At 47.1% G+C, this 25,731-nt stretch overlaps 1 protein-coding gene across 1 annotated transcript in view; it reads left to right on the forward strand.

Moving 5' to 3' along the window:
• ESCO1 (establishment of sister chromatid cohesion N-acetyltransferase 1) overlaps nt 1-25,731 on the forward strand; it is a 35,404-nt gene that overhangs the window by 8,082 nt on the left and 1,591 nt on the right. The window contains exons 3-9 of the mRNA XM_088469619.1: nt 1,326-1,425; nt 5,539-5,590; nt 6,318-6,441; nt 7,050-7,181; nt 7,282-7,371; nt 8,723-8,866; nt 22,868-23,055. Coding sequence (XP_088325745.1) covers nt 1,326-1,425; nt 5,539-5,590; nt 6,318-6,441; nt 7,050-7,181; nt 7,282-7,371; nt 8,723-8,866; nt 22,868-23,055 — 830 coding nt within the window. The remainder of the gene's footprint in view (nt 1-1,325; nt 1,426-5,538; nt 5,591-6,317; nt 6,442-7,049; nt 7,182-7,281; nt 7,372-8,722; nt 8,867-22,867; nt 23,056-25,731) is intronic.

The raw sequence follows: 25,731 nt of genomic DNA on the forward strand, positions 1-25,731 counted from the left end.
GGTTAAGCTAAGTTTTCAGTCTGTAGGCGAATGAGATTTCTTTTCTCCCCATCTGTTTTGCTACTTTCATCCCCATTGCACAACGAGGTGTCAGACTTTAAATGATACGTTCTCCTTTTGAGATCTGTAGGCTTGAGTATGATGTCAAAAAAACCTCATCTTTGTTAAACCAACCCCCCCTTCTGATGGATTCACATACATTTCTAGTGGACACTGTGTTGGTTCCTTGGAGCTTCCATCTGAACTGTTCCCTCTGAGGGCAGTACTTCTTTATGTTCATAAAGGAGAAGAGATTGTATTCTGGTGGTGCCAGACTTGACCCAGAAAGTCTTGTTGCACATAAATTCTGTACACTTAATTTGATCTAGGGTGGCGTGTGCTTTCAAGGCTCAGTCACTTAAGACCAGCCCTTTGCATCCCCATAGTTTACCTTGGCTTACAAAGGGTTTTTCTGACAATGTGGTTCAAGCCATGCTCATGGTTCAAAACCATGTTTTGGCCAGGAATTACCACAACCTGTGGAGGATCTAGACTGTCTGGTTTGAAGCAAATATGTTTCCTACCACTTGCTTGGACCTGTTGCTGTTTCTGGAAGATGGTCTCAAAATGGTGTTTTTAAGTTTAGGTCTTGGGCCTTTTGATTTTCTTTTAGTGAGAGAATATAGCTTTTTTATTTTATCTGTAGTGCAGTCTCCATCCCGCCACCCCAGTAGCTCCTTGGGATCACAAACTGTGATAGCTTTGCATCACCTTCCTTTCGTACCATTGGATTCAGTGCAGTTTGCATTCCTTACCTGGAAGACTGTCTTCTTGTTAGCAATCTTCACAGGTGGCTTATTGAAGCTGGACATGCCAAGTGACCTCCAAATTGTAGATGCCCATTTTAGCAAATTGTACAAATGTAATACTTTTGCTAACAAATATGCCAGTTTTAGGTGGAAGGTGCTCTGCACTGCAGCTTTAAGGCATACACTCCCTTAGTGACAGCTTTGGGTTGTTCTCCTAATAATCGAGTGTCCCCTAATGGATTTTAGAGTGTATCTGATACTCATACTTGCATTAGATATTTTTCATTGTTGTCCTTGTTAGGATTGTTGTTTTTCTCCTTTGCCCCTTATTTACTCCTGGACTATATTTTGGGGTTTTATTAGACAAATACTGCAGCTCTCGGTTATCCAATAGGGTATAGAGTGAGAGGAGCTTGAATTTTATGCCACCCCCTTTATCCTATGGTAATCCAGTGTCCCCCAGTAGACTGTGAAAAGGATTTTATAAAAATGTAAATGGTAATAATTATGGTATGTGTTGCTCATCTTTTTTGGTAGGGGTTTAGGTTGCACTTGGAGTCAAGTCCAGAAAATTCTCCAATGAAAAAACCTTCAGGATCCTCTTCTTCCCCAGAGTTCAAGCCACCAGAGGCACAATGTAAGTGACAGTAAACTCATGTATAGCTCTATCAATTCAGGCAAATCCTTTAGCTGCCCAACCACTAGGTAATTAAATTGAGCGATAACGAAATCGTTCATTAATCGTTTGCAAATCGTTCAATAAAATGTCTAAAATGACCAGCGATGCGCGCTCCCGCTGGTTGTTTTAAGACCTCTATCATCGGGCGAACATGCTGTACAACCTGACGATAACGTCAGGTTGAGCATTTTAGTAGATGATTAATGTTCCTACACTGAACGACTGCTCGTTAAGTGTAGGTACATCACAGACTGACAAACGACTGCACTATTACAATGTCGTAATCGTGCAGTCTTTTGCCTGTCTTCTAGTGGATGGGCAGCCTGTAGGCTTCTTATAGGTGGTTTCATAAACAGGTACATTATCTGTTGCTGAAAATTCAGTTTGCTTGTAGGCCTACAGTAATGCCAGTTACAGGTATACAAAGTCAATTACGGTTTCCTCGCATTGAAGTCCACTTGCAGACTTAAAATTATTTTTTTCACTGTTTAACTACTATACTAGGTGGTTTCGCATTGTTTATTTCTCAGCTACGTCTCTGGTATTACTGATGGTCTAATAGTGAGGCAAATATGCTAATAACCATTCATTAATTGATATTATAATTAACCACTCACAAAGGGTAAATTCCATTGTAATGCAATGATTTCTTTTTGCTCTAAATTCATAGGAACAATGAATTTTATATCATTAATGAAAAGATTTTAGAACGTTTGCCTCATTTAAGATGTATTGTAATTTCATTAAATGAAACGATATATCACTGTGGTATTAACACCTGATCTCACTGCCCGGTTCACATGCGTGTGTGTGTGTGCATTTGCATGGGTATGGGGTGTGCTTTTGTTTCTCAGACCATGTTAGAAAGAGGACTGCACGTTCTCTGGGAGAAGGGATACTTCGCCTTTTGGATTGTGTAGGAGTGTCTCACACTATAGGCCGTATTCAATTAGAACCAAAAAGCCGAGGTCTGCGAAAAGGTATCACCGATTGCGACTTTTCACCAGGCGGAAACTTATCACCGTATTCAATTCCATCCGCTTTTCGCCTACACGGAAAGTCAATGCAGTGTAATAGGCAAAAAAGATTCGCCTCTGAATAGCAGGAGGAAAGAAGTGCACATTTATTGTTTTGGGGTGCAAAGGTGGGGAACCCCAATGGACAACTGCGTAAAAAAATTCCCCAAAAACCTTAAGAACACCCCAAAAAAGCACTTTGAATTTGGGTTAAAAAAGCACAAAGTGGGGGTTCAAGTTCGCAAACTAGCGAAATAAGGTTCTGGGGGTGCACTAAGAAGGCGTCAAGTGTTTTTGGGATTGCAGGTGCTTTTATGAGGATGGAAATTCGCATTTATTAAAACTGCACTTTGGAGACATTAAAATTAGGGATGTGCAGGCTCGGATAGGTTCGAGTTTGCACGTGGAGTTCGGATTTTTCCCTCCAAAAAAACGGAACTCAGAACGAGGCAAAACGTCATCTTACATGGACGAACATCATCATTCCTTGTCTTTTGTCCAGGAATGATGATGTTCGTCCATGTAAGATGACGTTTTGCCTCGTTCTGAGTTCCGTTTTTTTGGAGGGAAAAATCCGAACTCCACGTGCAAACTCGAACCTATCCGAGCCTGCACATCCCTAATTAAAATATGCTTTCACCCATTTTCAGGTACCCCAAATTTGCCAGGACTACTTTACTTTCTCCCAAAAATACTGCTTTATGCCATTCTTCACCACTTGTGCAAATACGCTAATTAGTGGCAATTGTGCGAACTTAAGTACCCCAAACAGTTTTATTAGGACTAATCGGGCACTACTACATTGATCCCCAATGTTTCTGCATCTTTTTGGGGGGTTCAGGCTGATTTCCCAGATTCTGACACCACTTTTCACCTGTTCTGAAATCGCGTGTCGCCGTTTTCGCGTCTTTTGGAATTGAATAGGGCAAATCGCAGGTACGCAGCTAAAATACGCGATGTAGGCGGAAAGTCCGGCAGACGAAACTTTATCGCGTATGCAAAACTAATTGAATACGGCCCTATGTTGCAAGAAGGAGGTATGCGGTGTATCTGTAAGCATTGTCACCACCATTTGATGCACCAAAAACTTCATTTTGTTCACAGTATGCCACAGCTGTCACCATATAATAAACACCCAGGCACCATAGTATCCTTACATCAAGTATACATTATAATCTTATCATTTTTATAAGGTGCCACAAGGGTTCCACAGAGCTATACAAGTGGATAAAACTGACAATTATTAAAGTACCTTGCAACTACAGTCCTAAACAAACTCCATATGTAGTGTTTTCAATACAAAACAAGTGTGGAACTAAAATGGCCTAAAGGGAATAGGCATTCTTTCACTCCTATTCCTTAGATTTTAATTGTAAGCGCATAGCTTAAAACAGTGGTGGTCAACCTGATACATTTATAAGAGCCTTAAATAGGAGACGCACCAATAATCTTAGTACAAAGGGCCTGATTCAGCACGGATTGCAACTGCTATTGCAGCTGCGTAATTGCACACAATGAAGCTGCGAAAATATGCTAATGTCTGCCAGCATAGAGATGCCTACTACTGCCTGCTCACATTCGTAATACCTCGCTGTCCTACGTATACATCAGTAACATTGGAGAACATTGGCCCCTCACACACAATTACAGCAGCTCTGACTTGTCTCAGAACTTGTAAGTGTCGTCGCATGCAGTGCAGTGAGTACTCCGGCTGCGCAGGCAATCGCAGTGGCTAATTTATGCGTATCCATGCAACGGCGTTCAAACGGACAGGCATGCCTGCGTTTCTGCAACCACTCCCCTGTCACCACCCCCAAATGCTCACAACCTGTCACTCACTCTGTGATGGATTCTATAGTGTGTCCATAATCGCGGTGCATGCGCAGTACGCAACAATCGGACGTTCTGCATACACAGTTGCAATTGCGATCTGTGCTGAATCAGACAATAAGTTAAAACAATACATTCATATAAAGAGGCACCACATGCTTGGTGCAGTATAATGTAGAGAATAAGAGCTGGGTCCCATAGGATATAAACTGGGAATAGTAGCTTGGCCCTTTGGGGCATGGAACTTATAATAAGAGCTGGGGCATGGAGCGGAGAGAGTAAGAGCTGGGTCTTATGGGCAGGTTGAGGAAAGTACTCCTATGGGGTGCAGAGAATAAGAACTGAGCCCTATGGGGCATGGAGCGGAAATTAAGAAATAGTCACTATGGGATGTGGAGCTGAGACTAAGAGCCGGGCCCTATGCGGCATGGAGCTGAGACTAAGAGCCGGGCCCTATGCGGCATGGAGCTGAGACTAAGAGCCGGGCCCTATGCGGCATGGAGCTGAGACTAAGAGCCGGGCCCTATGCGGCATGGAGCTGAGACTAAGAGCCGGGCCCTATGCGGCATGGAGCTGAGACTAAGAGCCGGGCCCTATGCGGCATGGAGCTGAGACTAAGAGCCGGGCCCTATGCGGCATGGAGCTGAGACTAAGAGCCGGGCCCTATGCGGCATGGAGCTGAGACTAAGAGCCGGGCCCTATGCGGCATGGAGCTGAGACTAAGAGCCGGGCCCTATGCGGCATGGAGCTGAGACTAAGAGCCGGGCCCTATGCGGCATGGAGCTGAGACTAAGAGCCGGGCCCTATGCGGCATGGAGCTGAGACTAAGAGCCGGGCCCTATGCGGCATGGAGCTGAGACTAAGAGCCGGGCCCTATGCGGCATGGAGCTGAGACTAAGAGCCGGGCCTTGTTGGGCGTAAAGTAGAGAATAAGAGCTGGACATAAAGCAAAGAAGAGTGATGAAGTAGGTAGTAGGACTGCAGTTGAAGGCATTAGCTATTTTCCTGCTGCCCTTCACTGTCTTAATAGTACAGATGGAGCCTGAAAAGAAAATTAATATAATCAGGAAATTAAAATCATCTGGCGTTGAAAACCTTACTGTTTAATTGTTTATCATAACATGAATGCAATGACTGGTGACCTTAGATGTAACAATTCTAGGGTGTTGATTTGAATGATTGATAAAATTGCTAACTGAGCTGTGGTTATTGAAATCTATTTCAGGCAGTGACGGCAAGCAGCTGACAGACCAGATGGCTGCTTCTGCTGAGCGGGGGTAAGTGCTAACATTGTATTTAACGCCTTTATGCTGCAGACACTGTGTATGGGTGTTTCAGTATCAAAATGGCAAGCGTTGCAGCGAAACATTACTTCCAGATACTTTGTGAAACACATTACTAAGGATGCTTTCAGCAACAAAATGGACATGCGCACACAGAGATTAAAAGCAAATAAACCCCAACTATGAAGAGCGGTAGAATGATCTCACAAGGCTGGTTGCACAGTTATGTTTAATGCCTGTGACACCACATTTTTAATGTGTGATATCAGTGGATCGAGAGCACTTGCAGTTTGGGGGTATGAGGTAATGGAGGTACAGATATCATAACCATTACTATACTGATTTACTTGGTTTGGAAATGCTAGTATTGGCCTGTATTGAGAAGTAAAACATATTGTAGTGTAGTAATGTCACATTTATACTGTTGATCATAGTTAAAATGTAATTCTGCAGTATTACTTTACCTAAACAATTGCAGCTGAGAATATTTCCAGCCTCTTCTGTTGCTTACTAAGGGGTCTATTTACTAAGCAGTGTTAGGAGACAGAGTGAAAAGGATAAGGTGCCAGCCAATCAGCTCCCAACTGTCATTTTTCAAACACAGCCTGTGAGATGGCAGTTAGGAGCTGATTGGCTGGTACCTTCTCACTTTTCACTCTGTGTCTTCTATAGAGGATAATACAGCACAGAGCAGAGTGTGATTATGATGCTGACTTTATAGGAATACAGAGAAAAGCGGCTCGGCAGCTGCTAAATCCAACCCTCCGTCGTCTGATCTGAGCATTCAGAAGGATATTAGGAAACTGAAAGAAGATGACAAGGATAGCAACAATCAGCCCATCATAGTAAGTACGATGATTAACCAGGTACGTTAATTCTGACTACTAACCATATACCATGGTTAAGCAGCTTTCCATTTTAAAAATGATTGCTACAACGTTCTCTCCTTTGCCAATAATAGTACTTGGTACCTCGACTATCTGCTATATTTAGCATTTGCCAATAGTTGATATCCCAGAGACCTCCTGGTTACCTAAGGCTATCACTGTGTCCGTTCTCCCCTGTTATGGTGTGAGCTGAGCCATGTTGAATTTGGTTGGTTAGCAGAAGACGCGGCTAGCTGTTAGTGCCTTGTATAATACAGCGAATAATGGGTATGCCTATTGAAAGACCCTTTTATTTGAAATATAGGCTACCAAGTTATGTTCATAGCAGCTGAGGTTATCCGCAGGTCCACGGCACTACATTTGGTAAAGTAAGTGGTGCTGGCGACAGAAGACTTGGCACTAATAATGCACTTTCAGTGACTTATAGTACGTTTCATTTTTAATGATCTTCACCTACAAAAGTATTGATTGCTCTGTTTTATGGCATGTTTATGGGATACCTCTTCATAATCTGCCTGGTATCTACATGCTTTTGTCATTGAAGTCTTTCTTTATTCTTGTCTCAGGATGCAGGCCAGAAGCGGTTTGGTGCCATCTCCTGTAATGTGTGTGGCATGCTATATACCGCATCTAATCCTGAAGATGAGACCCAACACATGCTATTTCATAACCAGTTCATCAGCGCCGTCAAATATGTGGTAAGAATTCTTCTGCTTGTGGCCTTTCTCCAAAATATTTCTATCATACACTAGACCTAATATTTTGTGTGCACATTTATTTTTGGTTTGATTTGCCCAGGGCTGGAAGAAGGAAAGAATTGTGGCCGAATACCCAGATGGAAAAATAATTATGGTGTTGCCAGATGACCCTAAATATGCACTGAAAAAGGTAATGCTGAGGGCCAGCAACAGAAATTGTCTTTATTGAAATGTTATTTTAACAGCTAAATTGCCTTTTAACTTTAAAAATGTTAATAAATGATGTATCCTTTTGTAATACACAAAGGCAGAACAGTGGAGTTGTGCTTCTGCGGGGCATTGTGGTGCCTATAGGACTTGCCAGTGAGACTGCTAGTAGGATATAAGAGGCAGAATTGTCTTTTTGTTATTACTCTCATCTGTCCTGGAAGTGTACTTGCCACACACAGACAGCCAAGCTACTAATTCAATAACCAGTCCTAAAGGTGTCCACACACATACCGATGTGATCTCAAACACACGATGTGTACGATTTCCCCCTGAACTCTCCCCGGGAGCTCCCTGGCAGTCCTGCGCACGATCTGGTCTGAAAATGCTGTCAATTGGACACATGATCTATCGTGCCTCCTAACTACTCCAGTGCATCCTGACTTGAGATTGTCAGATCTGCCCTACTGCACGGCAGATCTGAAGATGCGATGTGCGACCTGCGGGGACGCGCATCGTGATCGTGAGTGGGGACTCGCGATTTCTTCACGATTTGGCCATATTTTACACGATCAGTCGTTCCAATGCGTCGGAATCGGCCAGATCGGGTAAAATATCGCTATGTGTGTGGGCACTTTAAGACATCAGCTATCACTTCAGTACAAGCTAAGGACCTAACTTATGTACTGTGCAATGCTTATATATATATATATATATATATATATGTGTGTGTGTGTATGTATGTATATGTGTGTGTATGTATTATTATTTTACCCAGGAGATGTACCAAGTTGTACATTATGCTCAATGGTGTCTGGGCAGCACGGACTCCCCTCTGCCGGCCCCTGGCCTCTTTGTTAGCTCTAGTGCAGCAAGGAGTGCGCAGTTGGTTTGTGTGCAGTAGAAAGGTTGGTGCTGGAGAGACCTGCATGCTAATTGTAGCAGGCCCCATGGAGTCTCTTTATTGCCTGGTTGTCTCCTGTGTGTCAGCTCTTCAAGTGCTTGCTGGTTAGGATAGGGAGGGAGATTGTGCAGCCCATATATTGCTTTTTATATTAGGCATTACATATTGCAGCCTTTCATGCTGGGTAGGTGATCCATTTTAAAATGTAGAACTCTTTATAGAAATCAGTAATCTTTAAATATAAAAAATCCATCCCCTTTCTCCTGAAGTGACAAGTTCACTTTTATAGCTGTGTTGCAATTAATCATCCTATTTCTGTTATAGTACATCTTATTGAGTTTGGACAATTTTATCTGTTCTTTACCTTACTAAATTCTATAACCCTGTTCTTGGTAGAATACATTGTTAGATTCTATTTGTTTTTCTCTAGGTTGAAGAAATTAGAGAAATGGTGGATAATGATTTGGGCTTCCAGCAGGTTCCTCTTCGTCTTCATTCCAGGACTAAGACCCTTCTCTTTATCAGCGGTGATAAGAAAGTTGTTGGTTGTTTAATAGCGGAACACATTCAGTGGGTAGGTGATGAAAGAGAGCGTTCCTTGCTGAATCCGGCCCATGGTTCTTTGGACTACTGCATGCTTTGCGCAAACTTGGATTTGTGTTGGTCACCTTCTTTATAATAGTAATTTATTTCAGAGGTTATGATTTTCTTATCCAGTACCTGCAAATAGCAAAGGAGAGCATAATACAGGGCATCTAAATCTGTCCAAATATTTTGATGTATTGTTTATTTTCCTTTAGGCATGTGTAGTTTTCTCATATTGAACCTGTCCAGGAGAGGGGATCGTTGTCTCCTATATGAACAGGCCACTTAGTCCAGGGAAATATAGTGTAGTAATTGCATTAGAAGCCCACCTCACAGTCTTCCAAACAATCACTGCCCAGCACGTGAAAAACAGCCATGGCTGCCACATCACCATCCAGATACTGATTCATATACACCGATCAGCCTTAATATTAAAATGACTTTATCAACAGTTCACCAGTTGTCCTTCCGTGGATCCCTTTTGGTAGGTACTAACCACTGCATACCAGGAACACCCCATAAGACCTGCCGTCTAGTCAGTTGGTCCTTGTCAAAGTCATTCAGACCCTTATGCTCGACCATTTTTCCTGCTTCTAACACATCAACTTCAAGAACTGACTGTTTGCTTGCTGCCTAATAGGTGCCATTGTAATGAGATATGTTACTTACATCACCTGTCAGTGGTTTGATGTTATAGCTGAGCGGTATTTATAGTTTCTTGCAATGGAAAGCACTAGATAAAATTCTATGGGGGGTGATTCAGTTCTCTCTAGATGCTGGTTGTCCATAATACTGCTTATGATGTTAAGGGATATTGCTCACTTTCCTGGACAACATTATGGGTAGTCCACAGTACATCTTTAGCTATTGAATATCTAGGTCCATAAGGGCTCCACAGGTAGACCTTGGGGTGTAGATGGTGGTTGAGGACTGGGCACCGAACAGTTAAAGCTTTGCTCTCAGGATGCAATGGTCCTTCCCCCCCCCCCCCTATACCCCGCCCCCGAGCCAGAGGCACTTCAGTTTCATCGGTGCCCGGCCGGAGTCGGGTCATCATTATAACAGTGGGCTGCTTCAGCAGCCCAAAAGCTTTTATTTTTATGATTTTGTTTATTTTGCATTTATTCCTCCTGGCGGGCAGCAGCAGACTTTCCGCGGGATGTCTGTGTGGCCGCTCCATCACCCCTCCGGGTGCCGAAACGCCAACTCCGCCAGGTGCTCTCAGTGTGCATCCCGGGGACCTTGCTAGCGCCGGCCGAGCAGACAGGTAAGGTGGGTCACCACTTGTGTTGTCCCGCAGATGGGCAGTCTTCCCTCAGGGTGAACACTGGCTCTGAACACGTGATCCACTAGACAACCAGGGTACATATGGAGCGGGAATCCAGCATCCCAGTGGTTGACAATCAGCATGGGGAGGTCAGCTTTCCCTATTATAGCGGTCCCTCAGCTCAGGGCGCCATTCTTCTGAGGTCTAGTTTCTCTAAGCTGCTCTCCACTTCCGACTAGGGTTCTTGACTATAGACAGACAGTAATTAGACAATGTCTAGATAGACACCATATGTTAGACAGTTAATAGTTAGGGATAAAAGTTTGATACAGACAAAAGTCAGACACACTAAAGTTAGACATGTAAAAAGTTTGACTGGTACAAAAGATCGACTGGGTCAAAAGATCGACACAAAAATGGTCAACACTTTTTTTTTTTTTTTTTAGGGTTAGGCACTTAGCCCCACGGTTAGGGTTAGGCACCAAGGGGAGGGTTAGGGTGAAGATTAGGGCTAAAAAACAAAAAATTGTCGACCACTTTTGTGTCGACCATTTTCATGTTGAACTTTTGACCCGGTCTACCTTATGTACCTGTCGAACTTTTTACATGTCTAACTTTAATGTGTCTGACTTTTGTTTGTGTCTAACTTTTTTCCCTGTCTAACTATTGACTGTCTAACATTTGGTGTCTATCTAGAAATTGTCTAATTACGGTCTATCTCTTATGCCACACCCCTCCGACTACGCCCCCTCAGAGGTCTCCAGCGGCCATCTTCTACAGGCTCAGCCACAGGTCTCTCAGGGAAACGCAGAGTCCGGTCCCCCTACATACCTCTTCCTGGAGACAGGTTATATAGCACTATAGCCTACCAGCCTTTAAGGACTGAGTAGTTGATTGTAGTGCCATTTTGCAGTTATATGTTTTTCTGCATTGTATGTGACTTATGCTAGTGCTGTCTCTGTATATTCTCTCTATACTGTCAGCATATATCTTTCCCTTTTTTCTCATTTTTGCCCTAACATACAGGTGTATTCAGGGTTTTCTGTACCTCACATTTCTTGTATTTGTGAAGGGTGTCACATAGTTACTGCACTGTGCCATATTTTGTGCTGTGCGCTCCTGCAGCTTGCCCAAGCATAAGACAGGATCAGTATATTGCATTCCCAATTGTACAATTTATCACATACCTAGTGGTTGCATATTACTCTGCAGCTATGTCTAACAAAGGCAAGAGTAGCAAGATAGCAGCTGCACTCATACTGTTCTCATGCAGATTATGTGATGCAGGCTTAAATGAGGAGGATTTAGTACAGGATGGGTTATGTGCTAAGTGTTATATCTCACCAGGCCCATCAGACCCCCCCACCCCGGCTCAGGAGCCCCCCATGGCTTTCTTTTTTCAAGTGCTGGCCACTATTGCGGGCCGCCTAGCAGTCCCGGCTGTAATTCCCCCTATGGGGTTGCCACAGCAGGTACAAGCAATACAGGTACCTCCTATGCCCCTTCCTTGGGTAGACTTACTGTCTAACTCAGTACAAAGTCTGGCAGCCTTTCAAAATATGTTGCAAGGTGAGAAGCCCCTAACCAGTAAGACTACTAAGCGTCCTGTGTTATCTTCACAGTCTACGCAGCTCTCGGATTCTGAGGTGTCATCTGAGGAGGCAGAAGATGCTGGTCTCTCTAATACTGAGTACCCTTCGGGGGAAGAAGCAGAAGTTCAGTCTAAAATTAATATATCTGCTTTGGTGCGGTTAGATCTATCTTACAAATAGAAGATGCGCCCGCCCCCAAATCAAAGCACCAACTATTTAAACGGCAAAAAGCAGAGTTTTCCCCCCTCAGGTCAACTAGTTGAGCAGATGGCAGAGGCTTGGCAGATTCCTAGTAAAAGGTTTCAGCCCCAAAAACGCATGACCTCTTGTTATCCTCTTCCTGCAGCTCATTGTGCAAGATGGGAGACTCCCCCAGTGGTGGATTTCCATGTTATGCATTTGATTAAAAGCGCTACATTACCTATCCCCATAGTTTCCCCACTAAAGGACCCTACGGATAGAAGGATTGAAACTGGCCTTAAATCTTTGTCCTTTTTTTTTTTTTCCCCAGGCGCCATTGCTCGCCCAACCATGGCTATTGCATGGGTGGCTAAAGCAACTGAGAGCTGGGCTGACGCCCTTGAAGAATCTTTTCCCTCAGACACCTGTCGGGATCAGATGTCTTATGTATCTCACATAAGAGATGCAGCTTCATATATTGGAGAAGCGTCCTTGGATGTCAGACTCCTAGCATCAAGAGCTTTGGCCACGGTGGTGTCTGCCCGCCGCATTCTGTGGCTGCGGTCATGGAAGGCGGATGCAGATTCTAAGAGAGCCTTAGAAGCATTACCTTGGGGAGATCTTGTTTGGCCCAAACTTAGACAAGATTGTAGCCACATTAGCAGCATCAAAGACTGCCTTTCTGCCTTCAGCAGCTACTGCAAAACCTAGAACAACATCCTTTAGGTTCTATCGTTCCCAAGGAAAGCCTAAGAGTCAGTTCTTTCCTAGACAGTCTGCTTCCGCTAGGGCTGCTAAGCCCAGGACCAAGCAGACCTGGACCACCAGACGTTCTGCTTCAGCCTGACTGGACGCGCCTCCCCCTGGGGGATCTCCAAGTAGGAGGCTGACTTCTTCAGTTTGCCCAGTGCTGGCATCAAACCACCACAGACGCTTGGGTAAGAGAATTGGTCTTCCACAGGTACGCCCTCTCATTTCTAAGACTGCCACCCCACCAATTTTTCTGCACAGGCCCTCTATCAGACCCGAAAGGGCCCTGCTCACCCAGAAATCCATTCAGTCCTTGCTGCAAGCAGGGGTTATAGTTCCAGTCCCACTATCACAGCGAGGGAATGATTATTTTTCTACTCTTTCTTGTTCAGAAACCAAATGGGTCTCATCAGCCTATCCTCAACCTCAGATCCCAGAACAAGTTCATCAGGGTACCCAGGTTCAGAATGGAAACCCTACGCTCTATTATCCTAGCTATGGAGCCTGGGGTCTGTATGGTATCTCTGGATATTCAGGACGCTTACCTACCTGTACCTATAGCGCCCTCTCATCAGCAATATCTCCGGTTTGCTATACTACAGCAACACTTCCAATTTCAGGTTCTGCCCTTTGGACTGTCTGCAGCTCCACGGGTGTTTACCAAGATTATGGCTATCGTGGTGGCCCACCTACGTGGTCAGGGGGTCTGGCTGCTACCATACCTGGATGACCTTTTGCTCTTAGCAAGCTTCCCAGAGGGGCTTCAATGCCATCTTCAGGTAACCATTGCCTTCCTACAAAAGCATGGCTGGTAATCAACTGGAAGAAATCCTCCCTGAATCCTTCACAAAGGATGGTTCATGTGGGAGCTCTTTTGGATTCTCAGAATCAGAGAATTTCTACTTCAGGGTCCATAGGGTATCCACAGGATACCTTGGGGTATAGGTGATGACGTCAGTCTTCAGGCACCACAGAGTTAGTGTTCAGCCTCCCAGGATGCATCTGGGTCCCTCTCCTATACCCCGCCCCCGGGCCAAGGCATCTCAGTTTCGTCGGTGCCTGGCCGGAGTCGGAGGCACTGTGCAGAGGGGGGCTATGAAGAGCCCCTGAAGTCTCTTTTAAAGGCAGCGCTGGCTGCACATCTGGGAGTACAGCATGGACAGTCAGTACTGACGTCCATGCCGTCTCCCCTACAACCCGCCGGTACCAGAACGCCGGTACTGATCCGGGGATGCTGGTAGACATCTGGGGTCACGGCTAGCGGTGTCCCCAGATGTTTTGGACCATGGCCAGATCCAAGGGGATGCAGATAAGCAGCGGGGTCCCGCGGTGGGTCCCCGCTGGTCACATGGTCCTGAGTCCCCAGGCAGGGGGCTCCCTGGGGACTGGCTGCAGCGTGGAGCCAGGCGACCAACCTGCGCTTCCACTACCCCCTGGGACAGCGGGCCGCTGCTGAGCGGCATGCGCTGCGGCGTCCCAGGGGTTAAATGCATGCCAGGGGAGCGCGCTTTCCCTGTCTCACAGCCGGCGCCTCCCCTGCTGCACACAGCCTCTCTGCTCTGCCTGATTGGCCACAGTGTGTCAGCTGTCCTCCCCAGGCCGGCCTCCTTCATCTTCTGCTCCTCGGTGGCCATCTTTAAAGCATGGTGAACACTGCTGGAAGCCTGTGAGCGGTGGCATTGCGGTCTGGGTCCCCCAGCATACCTCTCCTCTGTTTGTCACAGGTCAGTGTATGCAGCGCTGAGTCCTACCAGCCTGAGGGTCTGAGTAGTTGAGAATCAGCGCTAATAGTGCAGGGATTTGTTTCTTCTGCATTGTATGTGACTGAACTGCTAGCCTGCTGTCTGTACTTTCACTTTCTACTGTCCGCTTTATTACTGTCCCTGATCTTGCTCTGCTCAAAGCCCTTGCGGTGCGCGGTGTGCAGGGTGTTATTCACACTATACCAATACGTATAGGTGTGAGTGTCACATACTTACCATCATGTCTGAGACTGATTTTCCTCTCCAGCTCATGTGTACTAAATGTAAGGTACCAATAGCAGAGGGGGAGGGTAACGCGGAGGGGTTATGCCCCCAGTGCCTGGCACTGTCACGGCCGATTATGGTCACGGTCCCGGTACAGGAACCTCCCTGGGCTTGTTTCGCTAAGGCGCTTACAACCCTTGTGGGCCAGCTAGCTCCGCCACCTGCGTTTACCCAGACGGGTTTGTCCCAGCAGTCAGTGGTGTCGTCACCCATGCGGGAGTTCCCGAGACAATTGATGGTACCCCACAGTCTCCCTGTCCCTTCCCAGGTTTCTCCGGAGCCTGCGTGGGTTAATACTCTTAACTACATCGGTTCAGCATTTGTCCGATGTTTTACAGGGGGAGTCTGTGTTGCGGCCTCATAACGGCCGGTGGCGTCTTTATCTGCTCCTTATGGGGATGACAATGAGACGTCAGATCATGGGGAGATTCTGGATCTATCTGACCAAGAACCTCTCCGTACCAAAGAGCCGGACGCTAAGTCCAAGGTGTATATCCCTGGTCTTATTCGAGCGGTCCGCTCGGCTTTAGTTATTGAGGATATTGATCCTTTGGTGGCCACATTCATATATGCCTTTTTAAGGATATTAAGGGTGAGGCTACGGTTTTCCCTCTTTCTGATCAATTAGTGGATCATTTAGAGGAGGCGTGGAAAAATCCAGGTAAACGGTTTCAGCCCCAGAGACGCTTAGCCGTGGCTTATCCGTTTGCGGTCAATTATTTTTCTAAGCGGGAATCCCCTACGCAAGTGGATTCACATGTCACACGCCTAGTCAAAAGTGCCACGTTGCCTATGCCTTCGATGTCATCCTTGAAGGATGTCACTGACCGCAAGGTGGAGATCTGCCTCAAATCCGTTTATTCCCTTGCAGGGAAGCATCCAGACCGGCTCTGGCCGTGTGTTGGGTAGCCAGAGCTATGGAGCGCTGGGCGGATAATTTGGAGGCGTCTTTGGACTCTGACTGTTCGGCTGAACAGACCGAGTTGGTGGGCAATCTCCGAGACTCGGCCACTTACATTAATGAAGCGGCTTTAGATATTTGTATGCTCACCTCTAGGATCTCCTCTGCAGCAGTGGCTGCTTGTCGCACCTTATGGTTGCGTTCTTGGAAAGTGTACGTGGATTCCAAAAAGGGATTAGAAGGTCTGGACAGGTACTATTTGGTCCAGATCTGGACAAAATTGTAGTTGCGTTGGCAGCAGCAAAATCTGCATGTCTTCTGACTGCTACGATTCCTTCTAGTGCTGGTGGGTCGTCCTTTTGGCCTCACAGGGCCCAAGGTAGGCCTAAAGTACAGTCCTTTCCACGGCAGGCTGGGGCCAAGAAATTGTCCAAGCCCAAGAAACAGGTCTGGAGTACCAGACGTCCGGCTCCTAGGTCAGATAACAAACCTGCGGCCTGACGGTCCAGGCCTCCTTTTGGGGGACCCCAAAGTGGGGGGCGCTTGCTTCAGTTCGCCCGGTGCTGGTCGCAGTGCATGTTCCAATTTCCCAGAGGGGCCTGGGTTTCTATTCCATTCTATTTTTGGTGCAGAAACCCAATGGGTCTTACCGTTCAATACTAAACCTAAAGGCCCTCAGCAAGTCCTTGAGGGTGCCTCTGGTCCTTGAGGGTGCCTCTGTTTCGGATGGAGACCCTGCGGTCCATTATTCTGGCACTGGAACCTGGGGACTACATGGTGTCATTGGACATCCAGGACGCTTACCTGCATGTCCCTATTCTTTTGCGCCATCAGCAGTTCCTCAAATTGGCAATCTGCAACGAACATTTCCAGTTCCGGGCACTGCCTTTTGGCCTGGTGACTGCTCCACGGGTATTCACCAAGGTCATGGCGGTCATGGCGTCTCTCCTGCGGACGCAGGGAGTCCGACTGTTGCCTTATCTGGACGACCTCCTGTTGATAGCGGGGTCTCCAGAGCTTCTTTTACACCATCTGGATCTGACGATTGCGGTACTGCAACGTCACGGCTGGTTGACAAACTGGCAGCGGTCCACTCTCACCCCGTCTCAGAGGATCCTGCACCTCGGGGCCTTATTGGACTCCAGGCAGCAGTGGATCTTTGTGACGGAGGAAAAGATCCTTGCTTTGTAGTTGAGGGTGCGCAGTTGTCTGCAGTGTCGTCGAGTGTCGATACACTTGGCAAAGAGGTTATTGGGCTCAATGGTGTCGGTATTCGACATGGTGGAGTACGCCCAATGTCACTCCAAACCTCTGCTGCTATTGATCCGGTCCAGATGGAATGGATTGCCTCAGTGTCTCAAGTCCCAGACGATGGGGCTCACTCCGGATGTTCGCCTGTCTCTAACCTGGTGTTTGCAGACGACCCACCTCAACAAGGGTCGCCCGTTCTGGGTGGCGAACTGGGTCCTGTTAACAACGGACGCCAGTCTCCGGTGCTGGGGAGCTGTCACGGGTCCACACTTGTTTCAGGGCAGGTGGACTCGGGCGGTAGCGGAGCTTCCAATAAACATTTTGGAGCTCCATGCGGTGTCAAGAGCTCTCCAGCGGGCACAGCCGGTTCTCCAGGGTCACCCTGTGCAGGTCCCGTCGGACAACGCCACCACGGTGGCCTATTTAAACCAGCAAGGAGGAACCGGGAGAGTGGTCTTTATACCAGGACGTCTTTCGGAGTCTGGTGGACAAGTGGGGTCTTCCTGAGATAGACCTCATGGCGTACCGGCACAACAACAAGTTGCCGGTGTACGGGTCTCGAACATGAGACGAAAAGGCGTCTCTGGTATATGCCCTGTCCGTCTAGTAGATGTTCCAGTTTGCCTACCTTTTCCCTCCGTTTTCCCTTCTTCCGCGGGTATTACGGAAATTCAAATCAAGAAGGAGGTACGCTACTGTTGATAGCTTCCGAGTGGCCCAGACGGCACTGGTTCTCCGACCTCTAGAGTCTGTCAGTAGACGTTCCTCTGAGGTTACCATTACGACCGAATCTGCTGTCATAGGGTCCTTGTCTTCACCCGGACCTGACTCGGTGTGGCTGTTGAAACGGTCATGCTAAGGTCCAGAGGGTTTTTCTAGCTCCGTGGTGCAAACCATACTAAGAGCTCGTAAACCTTCCTCGGCAAGAATCTACCATCGTGTGTGGCATACTTTCTTCCGGTGGTGTAGACCTAGAGGGTATTCCCTTAGGGAGTTCCGCCTGTCTAGGGTGTTGGCTTTCCTACAGGCTGGACTGGATCATGGGCTTCGCCTGGGTTCTCTGAAAGTGCAGGTGTCTGCCCTGTCAGTCTGGTTTCATCGTAGGATTGCTGCGCTCTCTGATGTGCACACCTTTATGCGAGGTGTTCTTCACATTCAGCCACCTTTTGTTCCACCGGTGGCGCCTTGGAATTGGGCTGTGGTCCTGAGAGTTCTCTAGGGACCGCCGTTTGAACCACTGGACTCAGTGGACTTTAAATGGCTTACAGCTGAAACCATATTCCTTCTGGCCATTGCCTCGGCCAGACGGATTTCGGATTTAGGGGTTCTCTCTTGTAGACCCCCTTTTCTGATTTTTCATAGGAATAGGGCGGTGCTTCGCACTCGTCCGGGATTCCTTCCCGAAGTGGTATCCAGTTTTCACATCAATGAAGAAATTGTTGTGCCGGCTTTCAATTCACCTGGACTTTCAGTGGGTGACGCCACTTGGGATGTTGTGCGGGCATTGAGAATTTATGTTGACCGCACTTCTTCTTTTAGGAAGTCGGACGCCTTGTTTGTCCTCTATGGCTTCCGTAAAAAGGGTTGGCCTGCTTCAAAGTAGACTTTGGCAGGCTGTATTCGTATGGCAATTTCAGAAGCTTATCTTCATGAAGGTCTTCCAGTTCCCTCCTTGGTGAGGGCTCATTCCACTAGGTCTGTGGGTCCTTCATTTGCAGCTAGACGTGGTGCCTCTGCAGTTCAGATCTGCAAGGCTGCTACGTAGTCTTCTGTCAATACCTTTGAGAGGTATTACGCTTTTGACATCTTTGCCTCTCAGGATGCTTCCTTCGGGCGGCGGATTCTCCTCTCAGCACAGGAGCGTCCCCACCCTTAAAGGATACTGCTTTGGGACATCCCCAAGGTATCCTGTGGATACCCTATGGACCCTGAAGTAGAAAATATGAGATATGGTAAGAACTTACCCTTGTTATCTCTATTTCTACGAAGTCCATAGGGTTCCACAGGACTCCCGCCCTGTCGCACCTGTACTGCAGATGGGCTTTATTCTGGTCACCGGTTTTCCCGTCTCCCTATGGTGAGAATGTGATTCCTGTGAGTGTCCAGATTTTTTTTTTCTTCTCTCTCTTTCTTCTCCTCCTCCGGCCTATGGCTTGTGACGTAACTGAGATGCCTTGGCCCGGGGGCGGGGTATAGGAGAGGGACCCAGATGCATCCTGGGAGGCTGAAAACTTTAACTCTGTGGTGCCTGAAGACTGACGTCATCACCTATACCCCAAGGTATCCTGTGGAACCCTATGGACTTCGTAGAAATAGAGATAACAAGGGTAAGTTCTTACCATATCTCATATTATTCCTGACAGCAGACCAGATCTCCACACTGCAAGTATGTGTGCGCAGATTCCTACACAGTCGCCAAGTGTCAGTCCACTCAGCAATGCAAGTTCTAGGATCCATGCTACCCACCTTCGACATGGTGGAGTACGCTCAGTTCCACTCCATGCCCCTGCAACAGCTAATCCTGTCCAGGTGGAATCCTGCCCTATCGGATCAAGGCTCAAACGATCGTTCTCTCTCCAGAGGTTCGTCTGTCCCTCTCCTGGTGGCTGCAGACGTCCTATTTGACCGAAGGTCGTCCCTTTTGGATCCCGGATTGGGTACTACTTAGAACGGACGCCAGTTGCTGGGGCGCAGTGACCGGTCAACACTCCTTCCAGGGGCATTGGACATCAGCTGAATAGACCTTGCCAATCAAAGTTTTGGAACTCCGAGCCATCTGCAAAGCCCTCACTCTAGCTCAGGACATTATTCAGGGCAAGCCTGTACAACTGCAACCCGACAACGCCACAGCAGTGGCCTACATCAATCACCAATGAGGACTCAAAGTTGGTCAGCAATGATGGAAGTGTCAAGCATTCTCACCTGGGCTGAAGGTCACCTCCCGGCTATCTCCGCAGTGTTGGGAATTCTAAACTGGGAAGCGGACTTTCTCAGCCGTCACGACGTGCATGCCGGGGAATGATCTCTCCACCCAGAAGTCTTTCAACGCCTAGTGGACAAATGGGGCCTACCAGAGGTGGACCTCATGGCCTCCAGACACAATCACAAACTGCCAGTGTACGGGTCCAGAACAAGGGACACCGAGGCAGCCTTCGTAGACGCCTTATCAGTGAAGTGGACCTTCCATCTGGCGTACAAATAATACCAGCGCTCAAATGTGATAGCATTAAATATACATCATATTTTAATCAAAACCAATATAAAATACACACATAAAAATAAATTGTAAAACCAGTACAAAACAAGAAAATACTTAAAAAAGGAAATTTGCGTGCATCATATCTGACCATCTACTTGGCTACCCATAATTAAATGTATTGCCAATATTCCCAAATCAAAATTGGAGTGTATAGTTTGGTATCATTAACCCTCTTATGCTAATAATAAGGTAAACATACATTGCTAAAAACAAGACCCCATTCGATCTAGGACACTGACACTGGTGTCCAATTGGGAGTGCACATCCCTTCTCTTCCATCTGGCGTAACTATTCCCGCCAGTCTCCCTTCCTCGAGTTCTTCTGAAGTTCAAACAAGATGGACGCACTGTCCTGTAGGTGGCCCTAGCATGGCCCAGACGGCATTGGTATTCAGATCTTCGGAGCCTCTCCATAGATGCACCGTTCCTGCTACCTCAGCGGTCGGACCTGTTGTCTCAGGGTCCCTGTCTTCATCCAGACCTCAGTCGTCTCTGTCTTTGAAGGCGTGGCTCTTGAGACATCCCGCCTGAGGTCTAAAGGGTTTTCTCACTCTGTGGTTCAGACTATGTTCAGAGCGCATACGCTGGCATCTGTCCGGATTTACCATAGAGTGTGGCATACCTACTTCCAATGATGTGATGCCAGAAGCTATGACCCTCATGTGTTTTGGGTCTCTAGAGTCCTGGCCTTCCTCCAAGCTGGATTGGATCTTGGACTCTGCCTTACTTCGCTGAAGGTACACGTCTCTGCTCTGTCCATTTTGGTTCCAGCGTAGAATTGCTTCACTTCCAGATGTCCACATCTTCCGGCAAGGTGTACTCTGCTTACAACCTCCCTTTGTCCCTCCTGTGGCTCTGTGAGATTTGTCAGTGGTTCTTCAGGCCTTACAGGGCACTCAGTTTGAACCTTTGGAATCTGTGCATCTCAAGTGGCTCACAGCGAAGACTCTTTTTCTTCTGGCTATGGCGTCCGCCCGAAGTGTATCTGATTTAGGGGTGCTCTCATGTCGCTACCCATTTCTAATCTTCCATCAGGACAGTGCTGTTATTCGGACTCTCCCTGGTTCCCTTCACAAAGTGGTTACTCGTTTCCATATTAATGAGGAAATCGTCCCGGCCTTCCAATCACCAGACCTCTCGGTAGGTGAGGCCTCTTTGGATGTGGTCCGTGCTCTCAGGATCTATGTGGACTGTACCAGTTCTCTGCGGAAAACAGACTCCCTATTTGTGCTCTATGGATTTCACAAGAAGGGTTGGCCAGCCAATAAACAGACATTGGCTAGATGGCTTTGCATGACTATCTCACAGGTTTACACGCAGGCAGGCCTTCCTGTACCGGCTACTGTTACTGCTCATTCCACTCGCTCTGTGAGTCCCTTGTCCGCAGCTCGCCGTGGTGCCTCAGCTGAACAGCTTTCTAAGACTGCCACGTGGTCTTCTGTTCACACCTTTCTTAGGTTCTATGCCTTCGATACATTTGCCTCTCGGGATGCTTCATTTGGATGCCGTATTCTCCTCTCAGATCTGGAGCGTCCCCACCCTTGAATAACTGCTTTGGGACATCCCCAAGGTCTCCCCGTGGAGCCCTATGGACCCGGAAAAAGAAAATGAGGGTTATGGTAAAACTTACCTTCGTTACCTTTCACCGAAGTCCATAGGGTCCATGGGCACCCGCCCTGACGCACCTTGCTTCTATGGGCTATGTTTCCTGGTCACCTGTTTCCCGTCTACTTCTGTGTGAGAATGTGATTCTTGTGTGTACCAGTCTTCCTTCTCTCCTCTCCTCCAGCCTTAGGCTTGTCATGAACTGAAGTGGCTCGGGGGCGGGGTATAGAAGGAAGGACCCTTGCATCCCTGGAACAAAGTCTTAACTGTTCTTTGCCTGGTCCTCAACCACCACCTACACCCCATTGTCTCCTTGTGGACCCTATGGACTTCGAAGAAAGAACATAAACAAAGGAAAGTTTTACCATAACTGGCACTTTTGAATACATCAATAAAGTATTGAAAGTAATAGCTAGTATAGTAAATGTATATACTTATAGTTGGTAGATGGAACACAGCTTTAGTTCAGTGTCTCCCAATTCCAGTCCTCAGGCAACTCTAACAGAGCATGTTTTACAGATCTACTCAGTATCGCAAGTGAAATAATTAGCAGCACCTGTGGATCTTTTAAAATGTGTCATCCAGTAATGAATAGATTTGTGCACCAACAAGGAGATCTGTAAATCCTGTACTGTTTGGGGCCCCTGAGGCAGTCCGTCTGACAAGTGGCCAGTTGCTGTTGGTGGATGTGTCCTAAGCTGTACTTCATCTACTGACTGTAAGTGTATAAATGCACTATTTTTGGCTCCTTTTATACTTCTGCATGTTGAGGCATTCTTATTTTTACGTAGCATACTCCAATTGTAGTAGCTTTGTAGTTTTCTAGCATAGTTTAGCAACATACTGCTTCATATTTCCCAAGCACTCATTCCTCTGCTATTCCCAAATGAGACATGTACCGCATCTATTGGGCAACACAAATTCATTAGGGATAAATACTGTGTATTCTGACCAGAATTACATTGTATAATAATGAGAAGCATCATGTTTAAAGCCTGAGTTATATGTAGCTATTACTGTAGTGTTAGACTTCCTTTAATAGTGTGTTTGTGTGCTATATGGAGCAGTCTTTTATTTCATAATATTCTTCTTTAATAAAACAGCACAATTGGTCCTTAGTAGCACAAATCCACTGATATTTCTGTACATTGTATTTTAGGGCTATAGAGTGATTGATGATTTTATTCCAAGTGGTAGTTCTGAGAAGGATCAGTTCATTTCGGAGCGAGTGAAAGCTTGGTGCTGCTCCACCTCTCCTGAGCCAGCTATCTGCGGAGTGAGTCGCATCTGGGTTTTTTCCATGATACGACGAAAGAAAATTGCATCCAGAATGCTCGAGTGTTTAAGGTAATAACGGATTCCATGACGTCATGTATAATGTAAGGTTTTATACTATTTCTAGGTCATTTATGCTGGGGCATTGTTCAGCTGAATATGGTCTCCTGTAAATAATATATGTGCCAGAGCATTCTTGAAGCCATAATATACATGCTGATTAGTGAGGTGATTGTATACATAATAGTAAGTATTGAGCACTATATTGGATGTTCAGCATGGTGTATTTGAATGAGACCATCTATTGTAGATCTAGATAACATCGCATTCTCAAGGTATTCCTCCTAAGATAGGAAATGTCATAAATGTGCATAAAGAAGTACCTGTAAGAGTAGCACTGCCCTAAACAACCTGTACAGCTTGGTAATGCCTTAATTTGGGAAGAATTAAACTGCGGCTCTAAGGGCGGATGGAATTATTTTGGAAAAAAGTGAATGATAAGTAGATGGACACCGGCCGGCAGTGTCCGCCTACTTTTTACACACCGTGCTATTGGCTCCAGTCCGCACAGCAGAATAACATCTGCGGACAGCTCTCTCCTGTCATCCCTGTGGTGTACCCTACTGGCATCCTGTCTTGCTAGCAGCAGGTGTCAGGGGAGCCGTGTGTCCCAGAGGGGATGTAGTCAGCAAGCCGACGGTCTAAATACCGACCGCCGCCTTCCCGACTCTCTAATCCCGGCGTGGTACTAATGACGGGCATCGAAAACTCGACGCCTGTCATTATCCATACGCCGGAAGGCAAACGCCCGGCATACCGAACGAAGGTAAGCCGGCAGCGGACAGGTTAGGTAAGCCGGGAGGGTTAGGTTTTAGGGCTCCCGGGGGGACTTTTGGTTAGGCACCCCCCCCCCCCCCGGGAGGGTTATGTGTGGGCTAGGGGAAGGGGGGGTTAGGGTTAGGCTGCGGGAAAGGGGGGTTAGGTTTAGGCACTTAGGGGGGGATTTAGGGTTAAGCATTTGGGGGGGGAGGTTAGGGTTAGGCAACCCTAAGGGAGGGTTAGGGGGTAGAATTAGGTTAGCGATACTTACCTTTTGACGATTCGGATTTTCACCCTTCCCGGGCTGCCGCTGTCGGGATTTGAACCGTGTGGCTGGCGGTAATACCTACTACATCCTCCCAGAGCCCTCACTCCCTCTGCCCCCACACATCTGGGTACTGCACTTAAACCCCCACCCCCCATGAATGACAGTTGCAGTGTGTGGCAGTCGCACTCCAGGCACATGATGTGAGAAACGTGCCCTGTGTTACTTATGTGGGAGCTGAGAATGTATGCGTGGCTGACAGTGCCCCGGGTAACATTACATCAGACAGAATGACAATAATTACCATCAGCTCCCCTCTCCTCATTCCCCCTGACTTGCCTGATGGGTGCCTGACAGCAGCTGCCTTTGCTCGCACCCTATGATCTGCGTAAGCCTGCAGCTGGCACGAGAGGGGGCAGAGCTAATCCATGACTGTCCCCGAAGTGTCATAAAACCCAGATCTGGGAGTGCGTGTAGCCAGCGCTTGATCCTCTTCCTCTACCCTCTCCAGTAGCAGCACCTGCGCTTGTACTTTTCCAACAGCTGGGAACCGGGAGCCGGGACGGTCACCTCTGCCCAGGACCCAGATTATGGGGCTGGGGTGTTCTCTGCTGCGGTTTGGGTGGGTGGAAAGTGACTCAGAATTAGTGTAGGCAGGGGTCAGCTCACCCCCTGATCTTCAACACCCTCCCTGGAGACATGGAGGATGTGGGGCTGCAGACAGCTGTGGGATGCATAAGCTTTACGGCAGGCTATTTGCAGTGCTGGCACACTTGCCAGTCTCTGTTTAGATTACGGAATACCATGGGGTCACGGTTCTCGGCCTATTGATCCTGAGTAGCACGCAATGCCAATGTTCGCAGAGTTGAGCAATTTTTTTATTCTGCCCATGCACGAAAATTCCCCAAAACTCATATAGCTGATGCATCCCATGGTGTCTACACAGAGGCGCAGATGTGATTGAGACACACGGTACCAGAAATGCGCTGGGTGTTCCTGGGCGGTGCCGGCTATTCAGATGCACTGAGATGGTCTGTCTTCTGGACGTGTTCGGGGACTGTAGTGGGCATGACTCATAACTAGCTGCGGACTCAAACTCTTCGTTACTCCCATTGGTGGCCACAGTCTGACGGAGAATCTGCATGGGGCTGCTGCAAGTTTTGATGGTGCAGCCGATAGTTACATCTAAAGGTCACCAAGTGGTGCTGCCTCCAAAGTTGCACAAAGGGGCTGTCTCAGTCCTGGCACATTTTAAACGCATGCAGGTATACCAGGGCAAGGGTACATTTTAACATCTTAAAAAATAATCATCATCACTGCAGGAGATACTGAACTATAAGTACCAGGGCAAGATGGCAATTGTGGTTCTCCAAATGCCAGCTTGCCTTGACAGCTGTACCATGCTGAGACCTGTAGTTCTCTATAAAAACTTAGCCTACTTTTATTAAAATAAATAGACACTTGTTCAATGCACATCATGATCTAGTTCAATCCGTAGGTAAATTCTAACCGTCTAGAAAGGAAATGGCCAACGCAGGAAATAAATCTGCCATCGCACATTAGGAGAACATTTGTATTGTATAATTGTCCACCGCCTTCTGCAGTAGTTTTTTCACACTAGTCTTGGCAGCTGCAATTAGATTGCTATAATGTGTAATGGCTGT

The sequence above is a fragment of the Taudactylus pleione genome, unplaced genomic scaffold (assembly GCF_031769625.1).
Source record: "Taudactylus pleione unplaced genomic scaffold, aTauple2 ptg000093l, whole genome shotgun sequence".
Taxonomy (NCBI): Eukaryota; Metazoa; Chordata; class Amphibia; order Anura; family Myobatrachidae; genus Taudactylus; species Taudactylus pleione.